This window comes from Physella acuta, unplaced genomic scaffold (genome assembly GCF_028476545.2).
Source record: "Physella acuta isolate Inbredline_101_S28 unplaced genomic scaffold, ASM2847654v3 ptg001377l, whole genome shotgun sequence".
Lineage (NCBI taxonomy): Eukaryota > Metazoa > Mollusca > Gastropoda > Physidae > Physella > Physella acuta.
Window position 1 is genome coordinate 425,001 of NW_026732892.1, and position 20,173 is coordinate 445,173.

A 20,173-nucleotide genomic window follows, 5' to 3' on the forward strand; every position below is an offset into this window, starting at 1 on the left:
ACTCAAAATTTGATGAAGGTAGATAACTAGATCTTTTACTTACATGTGAAATTTCGTTTATCTATCTGAAATAGTACTCAAGTTATAGGCTTTTGAAAAATTCAAAGTAGAAAAAGTACCATTTCCGGTTGTCGGAAATCGCTCAAAAGTTGATACGGATCTACGATTTTGATAAAATACCTATATATGAAATTTCATCAACCTAGCTGTAACGGTACTCAAGTAATCTTGTTTACACAAAGAGAGACAGACAGACAGACACACACACAGACATACGGACGAGATTGCAAAATTATGTTTTTCCGTATCAGTGAGGTGTAAAACGTCGAGATTTGTAAAAATCTCGATTTTTTTTTTTTGCAGGATTACAATACTTTCTCTATAGGCTACTTCGTATATACGAGAAAGTAAAAAAAGTTCTTAGAATATGCTTTATGAGAATATGATATAAAATAAATTATTATTAAATTCAGAATGTTTTAGAGAAATCCAAAATTGAGTACAGTTTCCCTTTTGTTTATCGGAAATCACACACAATTTTATAGAAATCTATGTACTGGAGCTAATATAATTAAATATAAAATTTTAAATGGTACTTAAAGTTAATAACGTAGTTATCGGTATACTAAAAAGCGGAAATAGAATAAGTACAACATCTAGTTTTTGGAGATTACTCAAAAATTGAAAGTAATCTAACTATAATATCTTTTTTGTATTTATGAAATTATATCTAGCTAGCTCAAGTACTTAAATTTTCGTATTCATATGAAATACAGTAAAATACCACATTCGGTTTGCAGAAATCGTTCAAAAGTTGAAATGACACCTGCACATACAGTCTAATACTTTTATATTTAATTTCATCCACCTATCTGAAATGATAGCCAGGTTATTGGCTTTTGAGAAACCGGAAGTAGAGTAAGTACCACTTTCGGTTACCAGAAGTCGCTCAAAGTTTGATACAGGATAACATATTGTATATAATACTTGATTATAAAATTTCGTCACCCAAACTGTGGGCAACTTTAGACACTTTAGTAATTCATTGGTCATTTGCTATTTCGGAAACTGTAAACAATTCTGAACGCCAATAACATAACTTACATAAATGCCAGCCACCATCAGCACTCTAGCGTCGTGTCCTTGCCGTAGCAGATCATAAATTGATTGAGTGCCGAAATTCATCTGTCTTATGTCTTCGACTTGTACAAGACAGCCAGTCAAATCTTCAAGGGCTATTTTTATTTCTCCCCCGTCAAGATTAGCATAACTTCCTTTTGCTCTGATATTAAATTAATTTATACAAAAAATATAATGTATTTTTTTTAAATTAATGTATAAATGACTTACTAAAAGATATCATAAAATGTTGAAAAGTAAAAGTAGTACTAATAGATGAATTTGTTTAAAATAAATCTTGTATATTGTTATAGTAAGGATAAACGTCACATAATATTAGGCACACTATGTAGGTCAAGAATGTAGGTCATGTAACGTACTTTACATTTTAATTCGTCACATTATACTCAAGATGCTTCATTTACCTGTCCCGGGCTCGATGTGCACACAGATACATTTTGTTACTGTATTATAAAAACAAAGACCCTGTATTTTTAAATCGATCTACCAACAAGTAGACCTACTAACAATACATTCAAAAGTCTTTTTTGTCTCTTTGTCTTCATATCTCTCACTCCCTTCGCACAAGAATCAAGGGCTTGAAGTGAATTTTTTAGGGGCCCATATATATATATATATATATATATATATATATATATATATATATATATATATATATATGTGTGTGTGTGTGTGTGTGTGTGTGTGTTAATGAAAAACAATAAGTAAACAAATGCTAATAAAAATACGCTAGTATTCCAAGATAGGAAAAAAAATGTCAACTGATGGGTGTAGTGGCGTAGATTGCAGGTGTAGGGTTGACAATGCACGTGACCAGACTAAACAGGTTTTGACAATCGTCGAAGCACGTGTTAGATTTTACAACGACATCACTAGGGTAAGGTGTAGCAGCCACGTATGTATTTGAACTGGGTTGACCGTAGTGGGGACAGACTGTGAAAGCCGGAGAAGTTTATTAGCAGGGTCTGACATTTTAATCAGGTACCCCAGAACTGTGGTGACATGCATATTAGATTAGGCTTGATGGGGAAGACAAGAAGCCAGGAAAGTGAAGGTTAGATAGAGTTGACGCTGGACAGTTAAGGAGAAAGGACATAGACGAGTGTCGAGTCAGAAAACAGTGTAGTGACGCTAGTTGTAGGGAACATTGAACTGTAGGCATAGGCGTAGTGGACGCTAATCCCAAAGTACTACAACGGATCATCATATTCAATCATCACATGTATCATATTTAAATGTTGTGTATAAAAAGCCGATCTTTGAGTTTCATTGAATGCACGGAAATAAGTACGATCTCGTCCTCGTCACAGATATAGTCTATATGTGTGGAGACTGCTAGTGTTTGTTCATATTTAAGAAGGGAATGCATATAGAGAAAGAATCCCCGCAACTTAGTGGGTGAACCCAGCCTAGGCTGTCTATCTACCTATATATAGGCATAGATATTATATATGTAAGCACATGTTGTCGTCTGTAAAATATGGTCACGGACGGCTGCTTTCACAGGGCAGATAGTCTTTCAATTATCGTAAGCTACTGATGGTGTTTTAAAGAAAACTTTATAGGTAACAAGCTTTTAAGTGCACAGAAAGTAAAATGAAATTAATATTTTTAAATATCATAGATTTAACGCTGGTGGTTCGCTAGCTCTCCCTGATCACAAACACAGCGTATAGTTTATAAAGGCAAACACAAAGCTCTTCCTTTTTACAAAAGAATGTTGAAACTTACTTGGCATAAGCTTTCTCTAGAAGGCATGGCCAAAACTCGTTGGGTGCTGATGTATTGCTACAGTACATCAGTTTCCCATCGCGTGTTGGCAGATAGTCATCCACAACAACTTCACGCCAGCCTCCATTCAGGAAAAAGTTGAACCGGAACTTTCCTTGTAAATTAATGATGCAGCTAAGTTAGCATATTTATAACAGTTCATTGGGAAAAGAGATACGTAACATGTGGTAGTAACCTAACCCTAAACATTAAAGTATTAGGGTAGGATATATAGAAAGCTTAAAAAGAACAACATAAACCTCATATTTGTTTGCTCTCATAGCAAACACACATTACAAAATGTATACAACAGTTCAAATTATGCTCAACATTTTTAGCTAAAATAATCAAAAGTAATAAAACGTTTTACTGGTGTTTTCGAGTCTTTTACCGACACTCATGCAAAGTGGAATATTAAACTACTATTAAAGTATGCGATTAAATCCCTTTAATGGTATTTCCGCGAAGGATATTTCAATGCAAGGTATTTTCGTTTTCACAACGGGTATTCCCTTAACTTAAGCATTAGTTTTGTGAATTGTATACAAAGTGTAAGTTCAGCGCTGGATTCTGTAAAATGAGGTTTCTTTTTTCAAATGTATGACATTACATACAAATTATACCTCTTATGAGCGTAAAAAATTAAAACGTGCTGTAAAAAAAAAATACGAGAAGAAAACATGACTCAAGTCATCTACAGAATCGTTTACCTGTGTATCCCCCATGAAAATATTGGTCTCTGGGCACAACTCTGTCAAACGCCTGTTGGTGATGTGTGGCCAACGCTGCTGCCGAGGCCAAGAACCAACAGTTTCCTGAGGACATGAGTGAAAGGTTGGAGGATAGCGAGCGTGATAGACAGGTTATATTATTAAGCAGGGGCGGAACTTTCCAGTCTTTCTTTCAAAATAAAATTCTTGGGAGGGGGGGGGGGGGTACTAAATTTTACCTGGGGGCGGACACTGGTAAAAGTATATATTCTCTATATAAATTTCATTTCATTCAGGGGAGGGGGTAGAAGAGATGCCTGAAAGAAACTCAGGAACTACCATGACGCCAGACCCAGACGTGAGATTGTACGCTAGAGACAATTGGTTGATCCCTCTTCCAGCGGAACTAGTTGAACTTCTGTCGGCTGCCGAAATAACTACAGATGGTGTCCTTGGAGCAGCGGTATTGTTTATATTCGTCGTCAACTTTATTAGATCGCTAAATTATTCTATTTGATAATGCATAACTACTAAAATAAATATATCGTCTTCAATTCTCGGAAGTTCACTTATCGCGGATAGGCCTAGAACTCTATAATACTTCCTGTTTTTTGAGGTTACATTGACATTAAATTCCCTGCAAGTTGGCCTTTTTTTGACTTAATTCTCCCTTTTGACCCAATACTTACCTAATTCCCCCTGGTCAATGTCATGTCTAGATGCGTCTTCCACGATAAATTTTGGGTTGGCCTCAATCATCTAGAAGAAATATAATGGTTGTAATCAATCAGCAACACATTCACGAGCCAGATAACATTTAAAATCTTGATTGAATCTCTAACCCTATAAGGGTTAGGGGTACGGGTTAGGCATTATGACTGTATCGATTGAACATAACTCGTTAAAGTATTTTCTAGGAATGGCTAATAGAACCCTGTATTTAAAAAATGTGGCATTTCTGTTATGATTTCAAGTATCATGCAGATAATTCTTTTTTACAAGCTTTTTTTGAGTTCGCAACGTCAGTTTGTTTGTTTGTTTGTTTGTTTGTTTGTTTGTTTGTTTGTTTGTTTGTTTGTTTGTTTGTTTGTTTGTTTGTTTGTTTGTTTGTTTGTTTGTTTGTTTGTTTGTTTGTTTGTTTGTGGGTTTGTGGCAAGTCTTGTAAAGCAATTTTTACCCACTTCTAATTCAGCTATTGTGTTAGAGGTTCTTATGTATGTTCCACTTCGATGACAATACAAGTCTATGTATTTTTTAATTTAATTAGATTTTTAATTAGTCATTAAAATTAACTAAACGGTTTCAAAACTAAGGGGAGACAAAATTAAATAGCTCCACAAATTACTATATTCAATAACAGAAGGAGAGATGACTAACTAAACGCATTCACACTAACAGTCTGGTGAACTGAGGTGCACGAGAATGTTTACAAAGCGTAAAGGCTATTACGGGCAGATAATGAACGTTTTTATATGATTTGAAACTAAGGGGAGTTAACAAAGTTAAGATCTTGTTGTCGTCTGTAAAATATGGACACGGACGGCTGCTTTCATAGGGCAGATAGTCTTTCAGATATCGTAAGCTACTGATGGTGTTTTAAAGAAAATATTTGTATTCGTGTCGACGTCATAAATTAGGAATCACTAAAAAGTAGAAAATAAAACAAATATAAAACAAAACTTTATAGGAACAAGCTTTTAAGTGCACAGAAAATAAGATAAAATTAATTGGTTTTTTGTTTTTTCATAAAAGCTTCTGTTGCTCATGAGATCTATTACATATTTTAGCGATAAAAGCTTTTATGAAAAAACAAGTAATTTAAAAAAGTCTAGTGACAATTTTAGCGCAATTTCCTTGTGTTATCTAAAAATTGCTCTGTCGTAGCGTAAATCAAGAGCAGGGTTAGTAAAACCATTGGTTAGTTATTAAAACGTTTTTTATTAAAGAAAATTTCAGTATTTTACATGTTTTATTTACAATAGAGTAACATGAATAAAAACCATTGCGCGCCTAGCTACTGAACATGATGACGCAGCCATTGAACGTGATGGCGCAGCTATTGAACGTGATGACGCGTGTGGTGTGGTTGCATAAAATGCCTACTAATTCGGTCCAAATTTAATTCAAAAAAATTTTTGTGACCGAACGAAAGGATATTTTTGAAAACTTTCTTCGGCAATATTGTTCTAAATTATGGCAGGAATCGATTGGTACATGTTTCAAGTCGCTAAGTGGTCTGGTTGCCGAGATATGGGCCAAAAACTGCATTTTTTTCGAGGTTTTTTGGCTTTTCCGGGAAATCCATGAAAGAAACCCGGAATTTTTATGGCCTATGTTCATCCTCGTAACTTGCTTAACATAATTGCTTTTGGAACTAGTCCTCGATATTGCTTCGTTGAAGAGGAGATACGACTTAAAGCTGCGGACACACATCCATCAATTCATCCATTCCTAGAAAAGACGAGTTAATAAACGCAATTCTCCAGAATGGAAATTGCGCTAAAAACAAATTAGTTTAATTTTTTTTTATTTGTTGTGCATTTAATAGCTTGTTTCTATAAAGATTTTTTTTTTATATTTGTTTTATTGACTATTAATGAATTCCGTTCATTATTCTAATATTGGGTTACGAGCTGACCCGCGACGCCATCTAGTTGTTTTATTTTCTGCTTATCAGCAATTCATAGTTTGTGAATTCAACACTAACCCCCCCCCCCCCCTTCCAGCTCAGTGAAAGCAGCCGTTTACAAAGAAAAGATCAATCAAAAATTGTTACCTCCCCTTCGTTTCAAGTCGTTTAGTACTAAATTATCTGCCCCTAATAGGGCTGGTAAGTAGGTCACCAACCATTTATGTGGCTCATGCATGTTTTATTGAGCCGGAGAGCTGGTGACCTACTTACCAGCCCTATAGCAGTCACTAACCCGGCTATACGATTGCAAACATTCGGGGTGAAACAAAGCTCACCTGACAGGTGGGGATGAGGGTGGAGGCTAAGCTGCGTGGTGTTTTCTATGGTCTCCATGAAGAGAATTATATATATATTTATATATAGATACTTATCCGTTGTTAGGATACATTGCTCGATTGGTGGATTACATTATTAAATTACATTATTAGTTTGGGGTATTAGTTTTCGAATTACATATTACATTATTTAACTAGTGGATTAAATTAATCCATAATTGGATAACATTTATGCAGTAGTGAATTTTATCAATCCATTAGTGGATTACACTCCTAGAGTTATTTGAATATTTTGGCAGAAGAAATTACTTTGACGTGTTTTTACTACCGTTTCTTTAGTTAGTGTTGTTATACGATTGACTTTATCCTATTCACACCGCCAACACACAACAGTATATGTGGCTGTTTGTATGTGTATGTATTAGTGGTCAGGGGCGTAGTGCTGACCACACTATCTCTTCATATGCCGAGCTCACAGAAACAAGTGAACTCTACTTCACTTGGCCTATAGACCGTCAGGTTTGAAAGGAAAACTTAGTAGCCAGTGACCATTAACAAGTAAAACTCAGCTAATGTTAGATATCATGATCCACTTGGTAAAACATATTATTTCAGTTTCAACAATATGTCAATAGCCTCGTCCGAGCTGGCGGCATCACAAAGATATAAAATTAAATGAATATCCGTTGAACGAGTTCAATGCTTCACAGATATGTATCTAGTCCTAACGGCTCAATAAATGATTGTAAAAAACTGATTTTTATACAAACTTACCCAAGGACGCCTCCATTCAATTGATCCTGCGTTTGGTGGCAGTGTAGCCAAGGTAGTAGACAGAGATTTTATGTTTGGGGGGAAATCTTTGTCGGTAAAATATTGCATTCTCGAGTCTCGACTCTTTCTTAACTTTCTCAAGCACTGTGTTTGCAAGCAAATGACAGCCCAAGAAGTTTCGAATGACCTAACGCAATTTAAATTATACTTGGAGTGATCACTACCTCCAGAAATAAAACTGTTTTAAGCTTCGCGGTAAGAAGTTTCCAGAATATCCGATTACGTGGCGTGTCAATTTTCGGAACTCGTTTTCAAACGGGAATTTTTATTTTGACACTGTAGCCTCTAATGGTAAATGTGTGTCTGTTAAATGTGTTTTCTATGTATTGAATAGCTGAATCCACAACCAGCCTTCAACAACTTCACCCCTCCCCGCCACTTTCGATTTTACGAAACTAACACTATTATTAGACGCGTCATCATAAAATAATGCGCAGTGGACTTTCCTGGTCGTTTGAATACAAGTCGGGAATTCCTGAAGAAAATTGTATTCGTTATTTACCAGTACTAAGTTTTATTCAGCTGAAATCCAATATAAACATTTATGTCTCAATCCTTTATATATAGATACACGTTTAGATGTTTATAAATCTAGACGTTCTACACCTTCATTAATCGGAAAACACTATTTTAACAATTTTTCCTACGTGTGTATGTGTATAAGAGAGAAAGAGAGAGAGAGAGAGAGAGAATGAATATCTTGAGTACTCTTTAGACGAAATTTTATGTAGGCCTATAGGTATTCTGTCCAATTTATAAGTTTCTGTTAACTTTTGAGCGATTTCCGTTCAACGGGAGTGGTATTTACTCCCCCCCCCCCCCACTATATTCTATCAACGTATTTTCACGGAAACCGAGTTGTTTATCAAGTGATTGGGTATTGAAAAAACATTTATTTTGTAGTGAACTACTTTAGCAAACGGACACAAACCGTAATTTGTTGTTTTTTTTTTCATTTGAAAATTCTAGTTCTATAACTGTGTTAAAATAGTCTCCGTGCTGATTTGGCGTAGATATACTTGTATTCTTATAATTCCACAATTAGTGTTTTTAAACATATCCCTGTGAAATTACAAAGATAGTATAGTTTTGGAAGAGTTGGAAAAGACTGGCAAGCAATGAGTAAACAATATTATTTTTCTTTTGATAGATTATATAATTTATTGAGTAGTATTTTTATTCAAAAAAATCTATTAGACAACAAACATAACAGTATAAAATACATATCAATGAACATTTATTTTGTAGTGAACTACTTTAGTAAACGGACACAAACCGTAATTTGTTGTTTTTTTTTCATTTGAAAATTCTAGTTCTATAACTGTGTTAAAATAGTCTCCGTGCTGATTTGGCGTAGATATACTTGTATTCTTATAATTCCACAATTAGTGTTTTTAAACATATCCCTGTGAAATTACAAAGATAGTATAGTTTTGGAAGAGTTGGAAAAGACTGGCAAGCAATGAGTAAACAATATTATTTTTCTTTTGATAGATTATATAATTTATTGAGTAGTATTTTTATTCAAAAAATCTATTAGACAACAAACATAACAGTATAAAATACATATCAATGAACATAGAAGTCACATCATCGATGTACATGTGAAAACGAAGTGTATTGTAAATCTGTATCAGTACTCACAAGCCGATGATAAAAACTAATACTAAAGCTAACAATTCAAGGCAAACATACGCTGTGTGTACGTCACATGTCTGAGACAAAAACATGTTGTATATGTATAGTTTTTATTGGTGTTAGTTTCTGAACTGTTTGAGAGTGATACAGTCTGCTAAGCTAATACAAACAAAAAATCTCATTACAAAAAAAAAATTTGATTGTTTGTAAACCAAATCTAACACCCAGTAGCCAATCCAGGGGGGGGGGGGGGGGTAAGTATTAGTTTGTGTCTTAGTATTTTAAAAATGCAGTAAAATGCATAGTTAATATAATAGAAATCAGTGGCGTAGCCAGGATCGTCTCAAGGGGGGGGGGGGTTCCAAATTTTACCCGGGGATAAACTTTCGATTTGCACCCCCCCCCCCCTCAAACTTTCGATTTGCACCCCCCCCCCCCTCAAACTTTCGATTTGCACCCCCCCCCCTCAAACTTTCGATTTGCACCCCCCCTCATACTTTTTATATATACCGAGGGGTCTATGGGGGGGGGGTATGACCCCCCCTAACCCCCCCCCCTGCCTACGCCACTGATAGAAATATTAATTTACTGCCGGTAGTTTATTCTTTACAAAATCCGTATGTAATTTAAAAATTAAAAACGATTGCTGTGAACATCTTATTGTACATTTTTATTTTGCTGTAGAAAAGACCTTGTTAAATACTTTTGAAAACAACATAGGTTATAGGAAAAAGTGTTGGGAATGTGTCACCTTTGAAATTGTGTGGGAAAGATAGACCCAATAAGACTCTACTCCAAATTTCTGCAATTTATTCCTAAAGTGTAAATTTGATGGCGTTTGATGACATTGAAGTTTGAGTACCATGAATGTGCAAATTGTTATACATAGCAAATGTTAATCTCGTGGAAATTCCTCACAAAGTCCTTAAATTCCATCCTGGAACAAATGTAAATATTTATTCTCTTTTTTTTTAGACTGTAGTATTTACACAGTTGTAACAAAAATGAATTTAATAGTAGTCTAGTTGTATCCGTCCCTAAGTATCACTCATCCAGTCTACATTGTCCACCTTGTGATTCCCATATCACATTCACCATCTCCAGGCGACAAGAAATTTTTCCATCTCATCTATGTCAGATTCAGGAGGCGAGGATAAATTCAACTTATTCACTGGTTTCATGTCAATGAAATACCCCTTCGAACCTGACGATGTATGGGGCAGGTGAAATTGAGTTCACATGTTTCGGTGATCTCGGCATATGAAGGGATAGGGTGGTCAGCATATGCAAAGCCGCCTTTACTTTTTCTAACGTGAGTCAGATACCTATCAGAGTACGTTCATGGATGTTCTACAGACAAGAACCCAGGATTCGAACTCGAGTCTTTTGGGATGGCTTTCATATGATCTAACATTCGACCACACCGTTCCTGGTTTCGTGTAGGCAGAGTAATATAAAATGTTTAAAATACGAAAACAGTTTGATACAATCAGACTTACCAGAATTCGCCATCATCTTGAGTGTGGAATTTTAATTCCTCTTGTTGTCTCCTTGAAAGAGACGCCATCTCTCTGGAGCTGATAGAGAAGAAATGTTTATCTAGACATCTAGATATGTGTAATTACTGAACCTGGTAAAAATTTATGATCGAATTCTAAACTCTATTTCAACGTCGAATATTTACTGTCAGGTCATATAAGTGCACTGCTTAAAGTACACACAAAACATTCTCAGAACTACAAATATGAATAAAACGACAAATAATCGATAAAGATAAAGAGTTAATTGTAAAGTATTAACAATAATCAATAAGTAAAGTAAAACATGAATATGATAAACTCATCGCGGTCAGTAGGTAAACAAAAACTTGTGACTACCAAATGACCAGCGAGCTTTAAACACACATTGCTCTAGTCTTGAACATTTTAAAACCTCACTCTAAAACTTTCACATCTGTTCTATGTCAAGTCAGTACCAAGATAAACGTATAAACTGTGGGTCCACGTTTCTTTCGAAATTCTGGTAATATATGATACAACTGTAATTTGTGAAATATTTACCTGTCTGAATATACTGAGAAACCTGTAATGTGTGAAATATTTACCTGTCTGACCATGCACCGTTCCACTCCCCACACCCCCACGGGTTTCTGAGGCGAATCAAATTCACCACCCCTGCAGGAGTTGTCAGCTAGAACATAGCAATTTTATTTTTTAATTGGATTTCAAATGTAACGCTTTTTACATTTCATTGACCTTGTTTTAAAAATATATGTTTGTAAAATATTTCAAGAGAGATTCTATTTGAAGAAAATTTACCTGATGTAACTTGGTGACGCTGTAGGCGTGTCCTTTAACAAGACCGTTTGGCAACTGGCCATCTCCTGGTCCGTCGAGCTGTAATAAATTAACAGTAAATTACCCAACACAGGTTTATTCTTTGTTTAATGTAATCAAATAAAAGAATGACGAGTAAATTTCTAAAAACTTACAAATTCACACATACATACATACACACACACACACACAAACACATACACACAAATGCACACACAGCCGAAAGCAGGGAGAACGGTCGCTTTGCGTGAGATTACATACCGTATATGTACCTTATTGCGAGGTGTATTCAACTAAAACATGTAAAAGCTCTAAATACCTGTAAAGAAAATATATCACTGCATATCATAATTATAAACGGGAAGAAAACCTTAACTTACGTAAATGCCAGCAACAATCAATGCACCGTTGTCGCCTCCTTCTTGTAGGAAATGAAAAATTGCTGCACTGCCGAATTTATCGGCTCGTATGTCTCTGACGTTCACAGGACGACCAGTCAAATCTTGAAGAGCTTGTTTGATGTGACCCCCATTAAGATTCGCATAGCCGCCTTTAAATCTAATAATAATTAGATATATACATACACATACACATACTTATATATATATATATATATATATATATATATATATATATATATATATATATATATATATATATATATATATATACACATGTGTGTGTGTATTTATTTATAAATTAAAACAAAATTAATGACATGCATTCATTTCTAACAAAATATTATATTGTTTATTTGAAGGCAGCAATATATCAAAGTTAATCTTATGATCTTGAAATATTTTTCTATCTGGTAATGTACATTATTAACTAAAATTGGAGTATACTTAGAGATTAGTAGGCAAAGTTTCTTCCAGGCATCTCTTCGGGGGGGGGGGGGGGGGCGAAGCCCGTCCGAAAAAAATTTACCGCCCCCCCCCCCCCCCCGAACGAAATGAAATTTATATAATTTATATAGAAAATATATAAAATAGAATATATATATATATATATATATATATATATATATATATATATATATATATATATATATATATATATATATATATATATAGAAAATATATACTTTTAACAGTGTCCGCCCCCCCCCCCCCGAAGAAAGTCTACCCCCCCCCCCCGAAAATTTCAAGTGCCCCCCCCCCCCCCCCCCGGAGAAAAAAGTCATGTTTTTTATGCCATCTTCAGTTGGTTTTGTATTGCAAAAATAATTGGTTTCATTGTGTTTCATTGAGTTAAAAGTTGTTAAACCTTTCACAACCTACTTGGCATAAGCTTTTTCCAGGAGACAAGGCCAGAACTCGTTGGGTGTGGCTTTGTTACTGCAGTAGACAAGCTGACCTTGACTGGTTGGCAGACGGTCGTCTACATATACTGTCTGCTGGACGCCATTTGGGTAAAAGTTGAAGACAAATCTCCCTGAGATCATATTACACATGTACTCGGCGGGAACAAGTTGACAGTTTTACAAACAGAACTTAGTAAAAAAAAATCAAAGTTTATGAAGAAGTAATCTAAACCCTTAACTTTAACTTTTCTTGTTACGTTGAATGATTAACAAAGCAAATATTCATTTGCCCGAAACACTATCTCACTCAGATTTATGCAGGTTTTTTACAACGTTTATACAGTTGTTGTTAAACTGTGTGAGAGATATTATTTTATCTGGGGCTTTTTGTAAGAGCTCGTAAGATAATTTATAATAACAAAGTAAACTTTATATTAAGAAAAACATTTTTTTTTAATTTTAACAGAACAAAATGTATTATACATTTATTCGCAAAAAAAGGCGGTCATTGCTACGTTATGTATTTTCGGAAAAGAATAAATCCGCCATAATATAATGAAAACATCTAAGTCAAAAATTTAAAGATTAAACATTTTTCTAACACATAAATTAAAGCAAAACAGCTTAGAAAGAACGTTTATCAATGATTAATTAAAGAAAACAGAAACGTTAAAACCCCGGACGGAAGAATAATCTGGGATTATAAATCAATTATAACACCGTTTAACGTAGTTCTTTAGACCAAATGGACGATGTGAAGTAGAGCGTATCTCTTTTCTGCGCTCTGAGAGGATTCGAGACTATCAGTTTAGTAATTGTTCGATTTCCCGCTCGGTACTGCACTGTTTACCTATATATCCATCATTGAAGTTAAACGACTGGCCTGTGGGCACAACTCTGTGAAACGCCTCTGGGTGATGTGCTGCTAACGCTGCTGCTGAGGCCAGGAACCAACAGTTGCCTGAGGACACGAGGGAGGCATACAGGTGAGGGGGGGGGGGCAAGGAAGTAAAAGAAGGGAATAGAAGAGGCAAGAAGGTAAAGTTAGTGTGTGAGACAAAAATTGAAGAAAGTTAATGAGGAAGACTGGAGGTAAAAAATGTACAACGCTGAAAATTGAATTCTGCTTCAATTAGATACTCATCTCAATGATTAGTAAACGTTTAGTTATATTATTTGATTAAGAACTGTATATTAACAAATCCATACGTTGATATTTTTTTGTATTCGTTCTGCATATTTTTGTCCTATATTACACTCTATCTCCATGTTCTTAATCTTATATTGACCGTATTCTCCCTGTTGTTTCTCCCTATATTTACCTAAATCTGTCTGTTACGGGATCCAATATTTACCTAAATCTGTCTACGAGACACTATAGTTACCTAAATCTGTCTGTACAGGACTTTATAGTTACCTAATGCTCCCTGATCAATGTCGTGTCTTGAAGCGCCATCCACGATAAACTGAGGGTTACCGACTATCTCCTTGAAAGAGATGGATAATTAGGTTTTAACTTATTTATCGTATTCATTCATTAAAAATGACTGCCTGATTTTTTATGTACAAAAACAGTAACATTTTCTTAATGGACACCAGCGAGAAAAGTCTCAAAGGTATTTGAGAGGTCCATAAATTAATTTAAAAATCATGCACGGCGTAGTTACAATTAATATGGTTATAAAATCCTGTCTGTTTTTTTTTTCGGACTTTACTAAAGATTGGATGTATTTTATGTTTTTAATATTTTCGGTAACTAAATAAAAATTTAAAAAAAAAGCAAAAACAATTTGGTTTTCACGTGTAATGGCGACATAAACAATGGCCGCTTAAATTTTTTTGAACACATTGTAAGCTAAAAATAGAAAAAGTAGGTCATGGTGTTTAAATTTGCATAGTTATTTAAAAACTTGATCTGCAAAGTTTGGTAAACAAAATAACTATAAAGTGGGGCTGTCAGAAATCGATCACGGAGTTCCTTTACAGCCAATCAATGTTTGTCTTACGAAAGCGAAACATCGGGTTATAACTTAGGCTTGATGAAAATAAATAGAAATGTAGCCTTAAACTCAACAAATTATTTTCAAGTTCTCTGGATCTGCAACTTGTATAGCATTGATTCTAAGAATATTTAATTTCTGAATTAATTTTAGGCTTAAGCTTTTAATAAAATTTTATCTTTTATTATTTTTATGATCCTAAATCTAAAAATGCACATTTTTATTCCATGTCAACAACATTAGGGAAGGAATCTCGTCAACTCGCTGGCGTCCATTTCCAATCATGTTTTTGACTACAAGCTCAGTGGTCAAAAATAATTTTTAAAGCACTCCATGCCTTTTATATATTTGTGGATAATATTAATCCATCAGTGGATTACATTAATCTGTTTTTTTGGTTACATTAATTCATTAATAGATTAAATTCAAATTTTAATGGCTAACATGAATCCATAAAAGGATTGGATTGAACTGTTGGTAGATGTCTGATTTTATTCAGTTTCTCCCATAGTTCAAGTGTGGTTCCTTGCAGTGGCGTAGCGAGGTAGGGTGTCACCTGGTGCGGCACTTAATGGTGTCACCCCCCAGAGGCGCAGAGACCCTTCACGGGGACAAATTTCCCCCCTCAAGTTTTCGATTTGCAACCCCCCCCCCCCCCCTCAAGCTTTTCTCTATATATTTTGCTATTTTTTGCCTTGGTGTCACCCCCCCCCCTAAATGGTGTCACACGGTGCGGTCCGCACCCCCCGCCCCCCCCCCCCCCCCTCTCGCTACGCCCCTGGTTCCTTGTCCACTTAGCCAAGCATATCATTTCAGTAACATTCGGCAAAATATCTATCATTCGTTGTATGTGTCGTCATCACCAAAAAAAAAACAACATTAAAATTAATATGCGTTGCTCTGATTAAAATTCTTTATAGATCCAGCTCTGCTATTTAAATTAAACAATTAAACAAACACCGTATTAACTGAAGTTTTTTAAAAGTATAAACTTACCCTAGGACGTTTCCATGGCTCAGTGTCCGGAGGGAAGTCTGGATCAGTAAAATATTGCATTCTCTAGTGGTTGAAGTCCTTTTGTCACTACGCTCAGAACTCTTGCCTAGCTCTGTACAGCACAATGTTTCACAAACAAATGAAACCTCCACAGCAGTGGCGAACTAGAAAAAAAGGGCCACCCCGCAAAAAAAAATTTAGGCCCCCCCCCATATATATATATATATATATATATATATATATATATATATATATATATATATATATATATATATATAGTCCTATACATATATAGGCCCTATATATACAAACTCAAAATACGAACACATGATACTCATCATGGCCTGTTCGAGTTTTGAAAAAATCAAAACAAATTACATCAGCATGTCATGATTGTAAGTGCATTAGTGTGTTTTGTGAAAATCGGTTTTATCTTTGCTATAAGACCTCGTAACCTCTAGTCGGTCAAAAGAATATAAACCATGAAAGCTTTGTATATAAGTAATGGTGTCTCGTGTTATATTTATTTTTATGTTGTTTTTTTTAATTTACATTATTAATACATTTCCTTTTTATACAATGTCATTCTTTAGTAAGTACTTTATAAAAAAAATAATAATTAAGAGAAGTAATTGCTTTTTAATTTTTTTTAGTACAAATCTATTAAAATGAGCTTATGAGTACCCTTATTTGACTACTTAAAAAAGGGAAATAAGTTATGGAAGTGGTTTGAACGTTTGCTTATCTTTGATAAGTTTGTTTGTAGGAGAAAGGACTCGGCTTTCACAGTGGTTTAAAAACAAAGGGAAGAGAATATACAAGTGCGTGGGGGTGGTGTCTATAGAATAAAGATAATTCAACCGCAGCTACGGTAATCTTTTTACAAACAATCATCAAGTAAAAAAAATGCAAGAACATTGAAAAAAATTTAACTATAAAAAAATTATTATGGTCGGCCGTGGGCCCCTAAATGGCTTGGGCCCCCCCGCATTGCGGGGTCTGGCGGCACTGTAGTTCCGCCCCTGCTCCACAGGCGTATGGCTGACTCCGTCGTTAAAATCGAAACCAAAACTGTCAATAAAAAATTAAATAACAAGAGCTTCAAGCCCAGAGATTTCCAGTAGCTCTGTGAATACGCGATGAGTCATTCTAAAGATTCTTAGAACTCTGATTTCAAAATAGGATATGTTTTCATATTTATGTCGTTAAAGTGGATATTGTTTGTTAAATTAGTCGACGTTTTAGCGATCTACTAATAACAAAAATTAGCTCAAATTTATAATTAATTTACTAAATTGCTCAATCTTTAAGGGACATAACTTCAGGTTTGGATATGAAGGATATTCAAATTGGTTCATCTTTTATTATTGTGCACTAAATGCCTTCCACTCCCACACCTACCCCGTCCCCAGTAGTCCCAGTACCATCGATTTCACAGAACGGCTACTAAACACGTCACTAAAAAATTTAACTTCCAAGTTGGGATTTCCCTATTTGAGTTGACCTTTTCTTTAATTTAATAAAACAAACGCCAATGTAGTCGAAATATATGTTAGTAAAATACTCTGATTGTTCACATTTATTGTATGCGTTATTTAATTAGAGATGTGTTCTTGAATGATTCACAACATGGTTAATTACTATTAAAAATTCACTTCACAGAAATAATTTTTTCGGGCCTTAAAAGTGATGTATACTATTTTTATATATTTTAATTTGAAATGATATAACTATATTACAAGCTATTCAGTTGTTCGTTTTAACTTTCTAGTATGCAGAGTATAGAAGAAGTATTAGAATCATGAAAAACATTGAAATCAAGATTTTCACAAATCTCACCGTTTTACACCTCACTGAATCGGAAAAAGTTGGTTTGACAATTTTGTCCGTGTCTTTCTGTGTGGACGTAAACATCATAACCTGAGTACTAATTTAAGCTAGGTTGACGGAATTTCATATATAAATATTATATCATATGTGTACTATTCTATCAACTTCTCAGCGAATTCCGGTAACATAAAGTGATATTTACTTGAGTACAGTTTCAGTTAATATACGAAATTTCATATTTAAGTAAAATATCTTATTCTCTGGTTTCTATCAATTTTTAATTGATTTCCGGTGACCGGAAGTAGTACTACTTCAAGTCACCGGAAATACCCATAATTCGAGAGAATCAAGATAATAAGATCTTACACCTATGTAATTTAGTTCACCTAAATGAAACGATAGGCTACTTACGTTATCGATGCTTTAGAAACCGGAAAAAGCGGTAAAGTAACACTTCCTTATACTTGTATATAAAATGTCAACTAACTAAAAGAGTACTCAAGTTATGGTGTTTCCGGTTACCGGAAATCTTTTAAAAGTTCAAAGGAGTCTGAGCGCAAATTAGTACTAAAAATATGAAATTTCATCCTCTTAACTTCAATGGTGTTCTAGTTATTGGGTTATGAGAAACCGGAAGTAGAGTAAGTCCATCTCCCTTTAACGGTAAATCGCTCAAAAGTTAATATAGAACTAAAAAATGTATATAATGCTTATATATGAAATTTCGCCAACTTAAATGATGCCGTATTCAGGTTATCGTTTTCACAGAAAGATGCGGACAAAATTGCAATTATCCCAGTTTTCCCGTTTAGGAATAATGTAAATTGTCAAACGTAGTTAAAATGTCGATTTAGATTTTTTGCACGATTATAATACACGAGCCGACCCGCTGCTTATCATACGCCGCTATTTAGTTGTTTTTTTTCTACTTTTCAGTAATTTATAATTTGTGAATTCGACAGTACCAATGCTGCCACTGAAAATATTTGCTTAAAAACACTAACCCCCCCCCTCCCCCCCCCCCCCACGTGAAAGCAGCCTCCTCTTAGTTACCTCCTCTAAGTTTAAAATCGTTTCAAACTAAATTATCTGCCCCTAATAGCCGTCACCAAACCCGTCTCTGTGATTGTAAAATGTAAACAGCGTGAACAGCGTGAACCACAGCTCACCATGCCATGTGAGGGGGTGGGGGTGGGGGTGGTAGCGATAGAGAGGAAGAGAGAAACTGTAAGGCGAACTTGCAGCTTGTTTTCTAACGGCTCCCAGAAGAGAATTATATATATAGATATTTTATATTATGTATACGATAAAGTAGTGACTTATAAAACGGCGAAAAATGTCCAAAATTATTTAGTTTTTGTGCACGATTACCAACGATCTATGTTGGGTAGAAAATTTGGATCAGTGAACAAAGACATCTCTTAGGGTTGCCAGGTGTCCAGTTTTGAACTGGACAGTCCAGTATTTGAGCAGACTGTCCAGGATAAAACAAATATAAATACTGGACAAGTATATGAATAGTACTGTTACCCCCCTTCTTCTGCTTAGCGGCATACCTGAGAAGGGAAGGATGGAAAGGTGTCCAGTATTTTCGGAAAAGGTATCTGGCAACCCTAACATCTCTAGACCGTAGGACTGTAGGGTTGTAGGACTATATGACTGTAGGACTGTAGGGTTGTAGGACTATATGACTGTAGGACTGTAGGGTTGTAGGACTATATGACTGTAGGACTGTAGGGTTGTAGGACTATATGACTGTAGGACTGTAGGGTTGTAGGACTATATGACTGTAGGACTGTAGGGTTGTAGGACTATATGACTGTAGGACTGTAGGGTTGTAGGACTATATGACTGTAGGACTGTAGGGTTGTAGGACTATATGACTGTAGGACTGTAGGGTTGTAGGACTATATGACTGTAGGACTGTAGGGTTGTAGGACTATATGACTGTAGGACTGTAGGGTTGTAGGACTATATGACTGTAGGACTGTAGGGTTGTAGGACTATATGACTGTAGGACTGTAGGGTTGTAGGACTATATGACTGTAGGACTGTAGGGTTGTAGGACTATATGACTGTAGGACTGTAGGGTTGTAGGACTATATGACTGTAGGACTGTAGGGTTGTAGGACTATATGACTGTAGGACTGTAGGGTTGTAGGACTATATGACTGTAGGACTGTAGGGTTGTAGGACTATATGACTGTAGGACTGTAGGGTTGTAGGACTATATGACTGTAGGACTGTAGGGTTGTAGGACTATATGACTGTAGGACTGTAGGGTTGTAGGACTATATGACTGTAGGACTGTAGGGTTGTAGGACTATATGACTGTAGGACTGTAGGGTTGTAGGACTATATGACTGTAGGACTGTAGGGTTGTAGGACTATATGACTGTAGGACAGTAGGGTTGTAGGACTATATGACTGTAGGACTGTAGGGTTGTAGGACTATATGACTGTAGGACTGTAGGGTTGTAGGACTATATGACTGTAGGACTGTAGGGTTGTAGGACTATATGACTGTAGGACTGTAGGGTTGTAGGACTATATGACTGTAGGACTGTAGGGTTGTAGGACTATATGACTGTAGGACTGTAGGGTTGTAGGACTATATGACTGTAGGACTGTAGGGTTGTAGGACTATAT

General features: G+C 35.4%; 2 protein-coding genes across 3 annotated transcripts in view; both read right to left on the minus strand.

Annotated features, from left to right (window-relative positions):
* The window catches only part of LOC131927141 (calpain-9-like), a 17,176-nt gene extending 9,497 nt beyond the window's left edge, over positions 1 to 7,679 (minus strand). Inside the window, exons 1-5 of the mRNA XM_059282857.1 lie at positions 7,362 to 7,679; positions 4,310 to 4,379; positions 3,621 to 3,725; positions 2,872 to 3,025; positions 1,105 to 1,282 (exon numbers count right to left, since the gene is read on the minus strand). Coding sequence (XP_059138840.1) covers positions 1,105 to 1,282; positions 2,872 to 3,025; positions 3,621 to 3,725; positions 4,310 to 4,379; positions 7,362 to 7,469 — 615 coding nt within the window. The 5' untranslated portion in view covers positions 7,470 to 7,679. The remainder of the gene's footprint in view (positions 1 to 1,104; positions 1,283 to 2,871; positions 3,026 to 3,620; positions 3,726 to 4,309; positions 4,380 to 7,361) is intronic.
* Positions 7,680 to 9,700: 2,021 nt separating this feature from the next.
* On the minus strand, positions 9,701 to 15,820 carry LOC131927142 (calpain-9-like). 2 transcript variants are annotated; one of them, XM_059282858.1, is made up of 9 exons: positions 15,695 to 15,820; positions 14,116 to 14,185; positions 13,549 to 13,659; positions 12,676 to 12,829; positions 11,776 to 11,953; positions 11,378 to 11,455; positions 11,164 to 11,249; positions 10,559 to 10,636; positions 9,701 to 9,996 (listed from the first exon to the last, which is right to left on the minus strand). In XM_059282858.1, exons 1-9 carry the CDS (start codon positions 15,752 to 15,754, stop codon positions 9,939 to 9,941), a joined length of 873 nt encoding a protein of 290 aa, XP_059138841.1. In that variant the 5' UTR covers positions 15,755 to 15,820; the 3' UTR covers positions 9,701 to 9,938. The 2 variants fall into 2 exon arrangements, with proteins under 2 accessions (XP_059138841.1, XP_059138842.1); XM_059282859.1 differs by lacking the exon at positions 13,549 to 13,659.
* Positions 15,821 to 20,173: the final 4,353 nt, after the last annotated feature.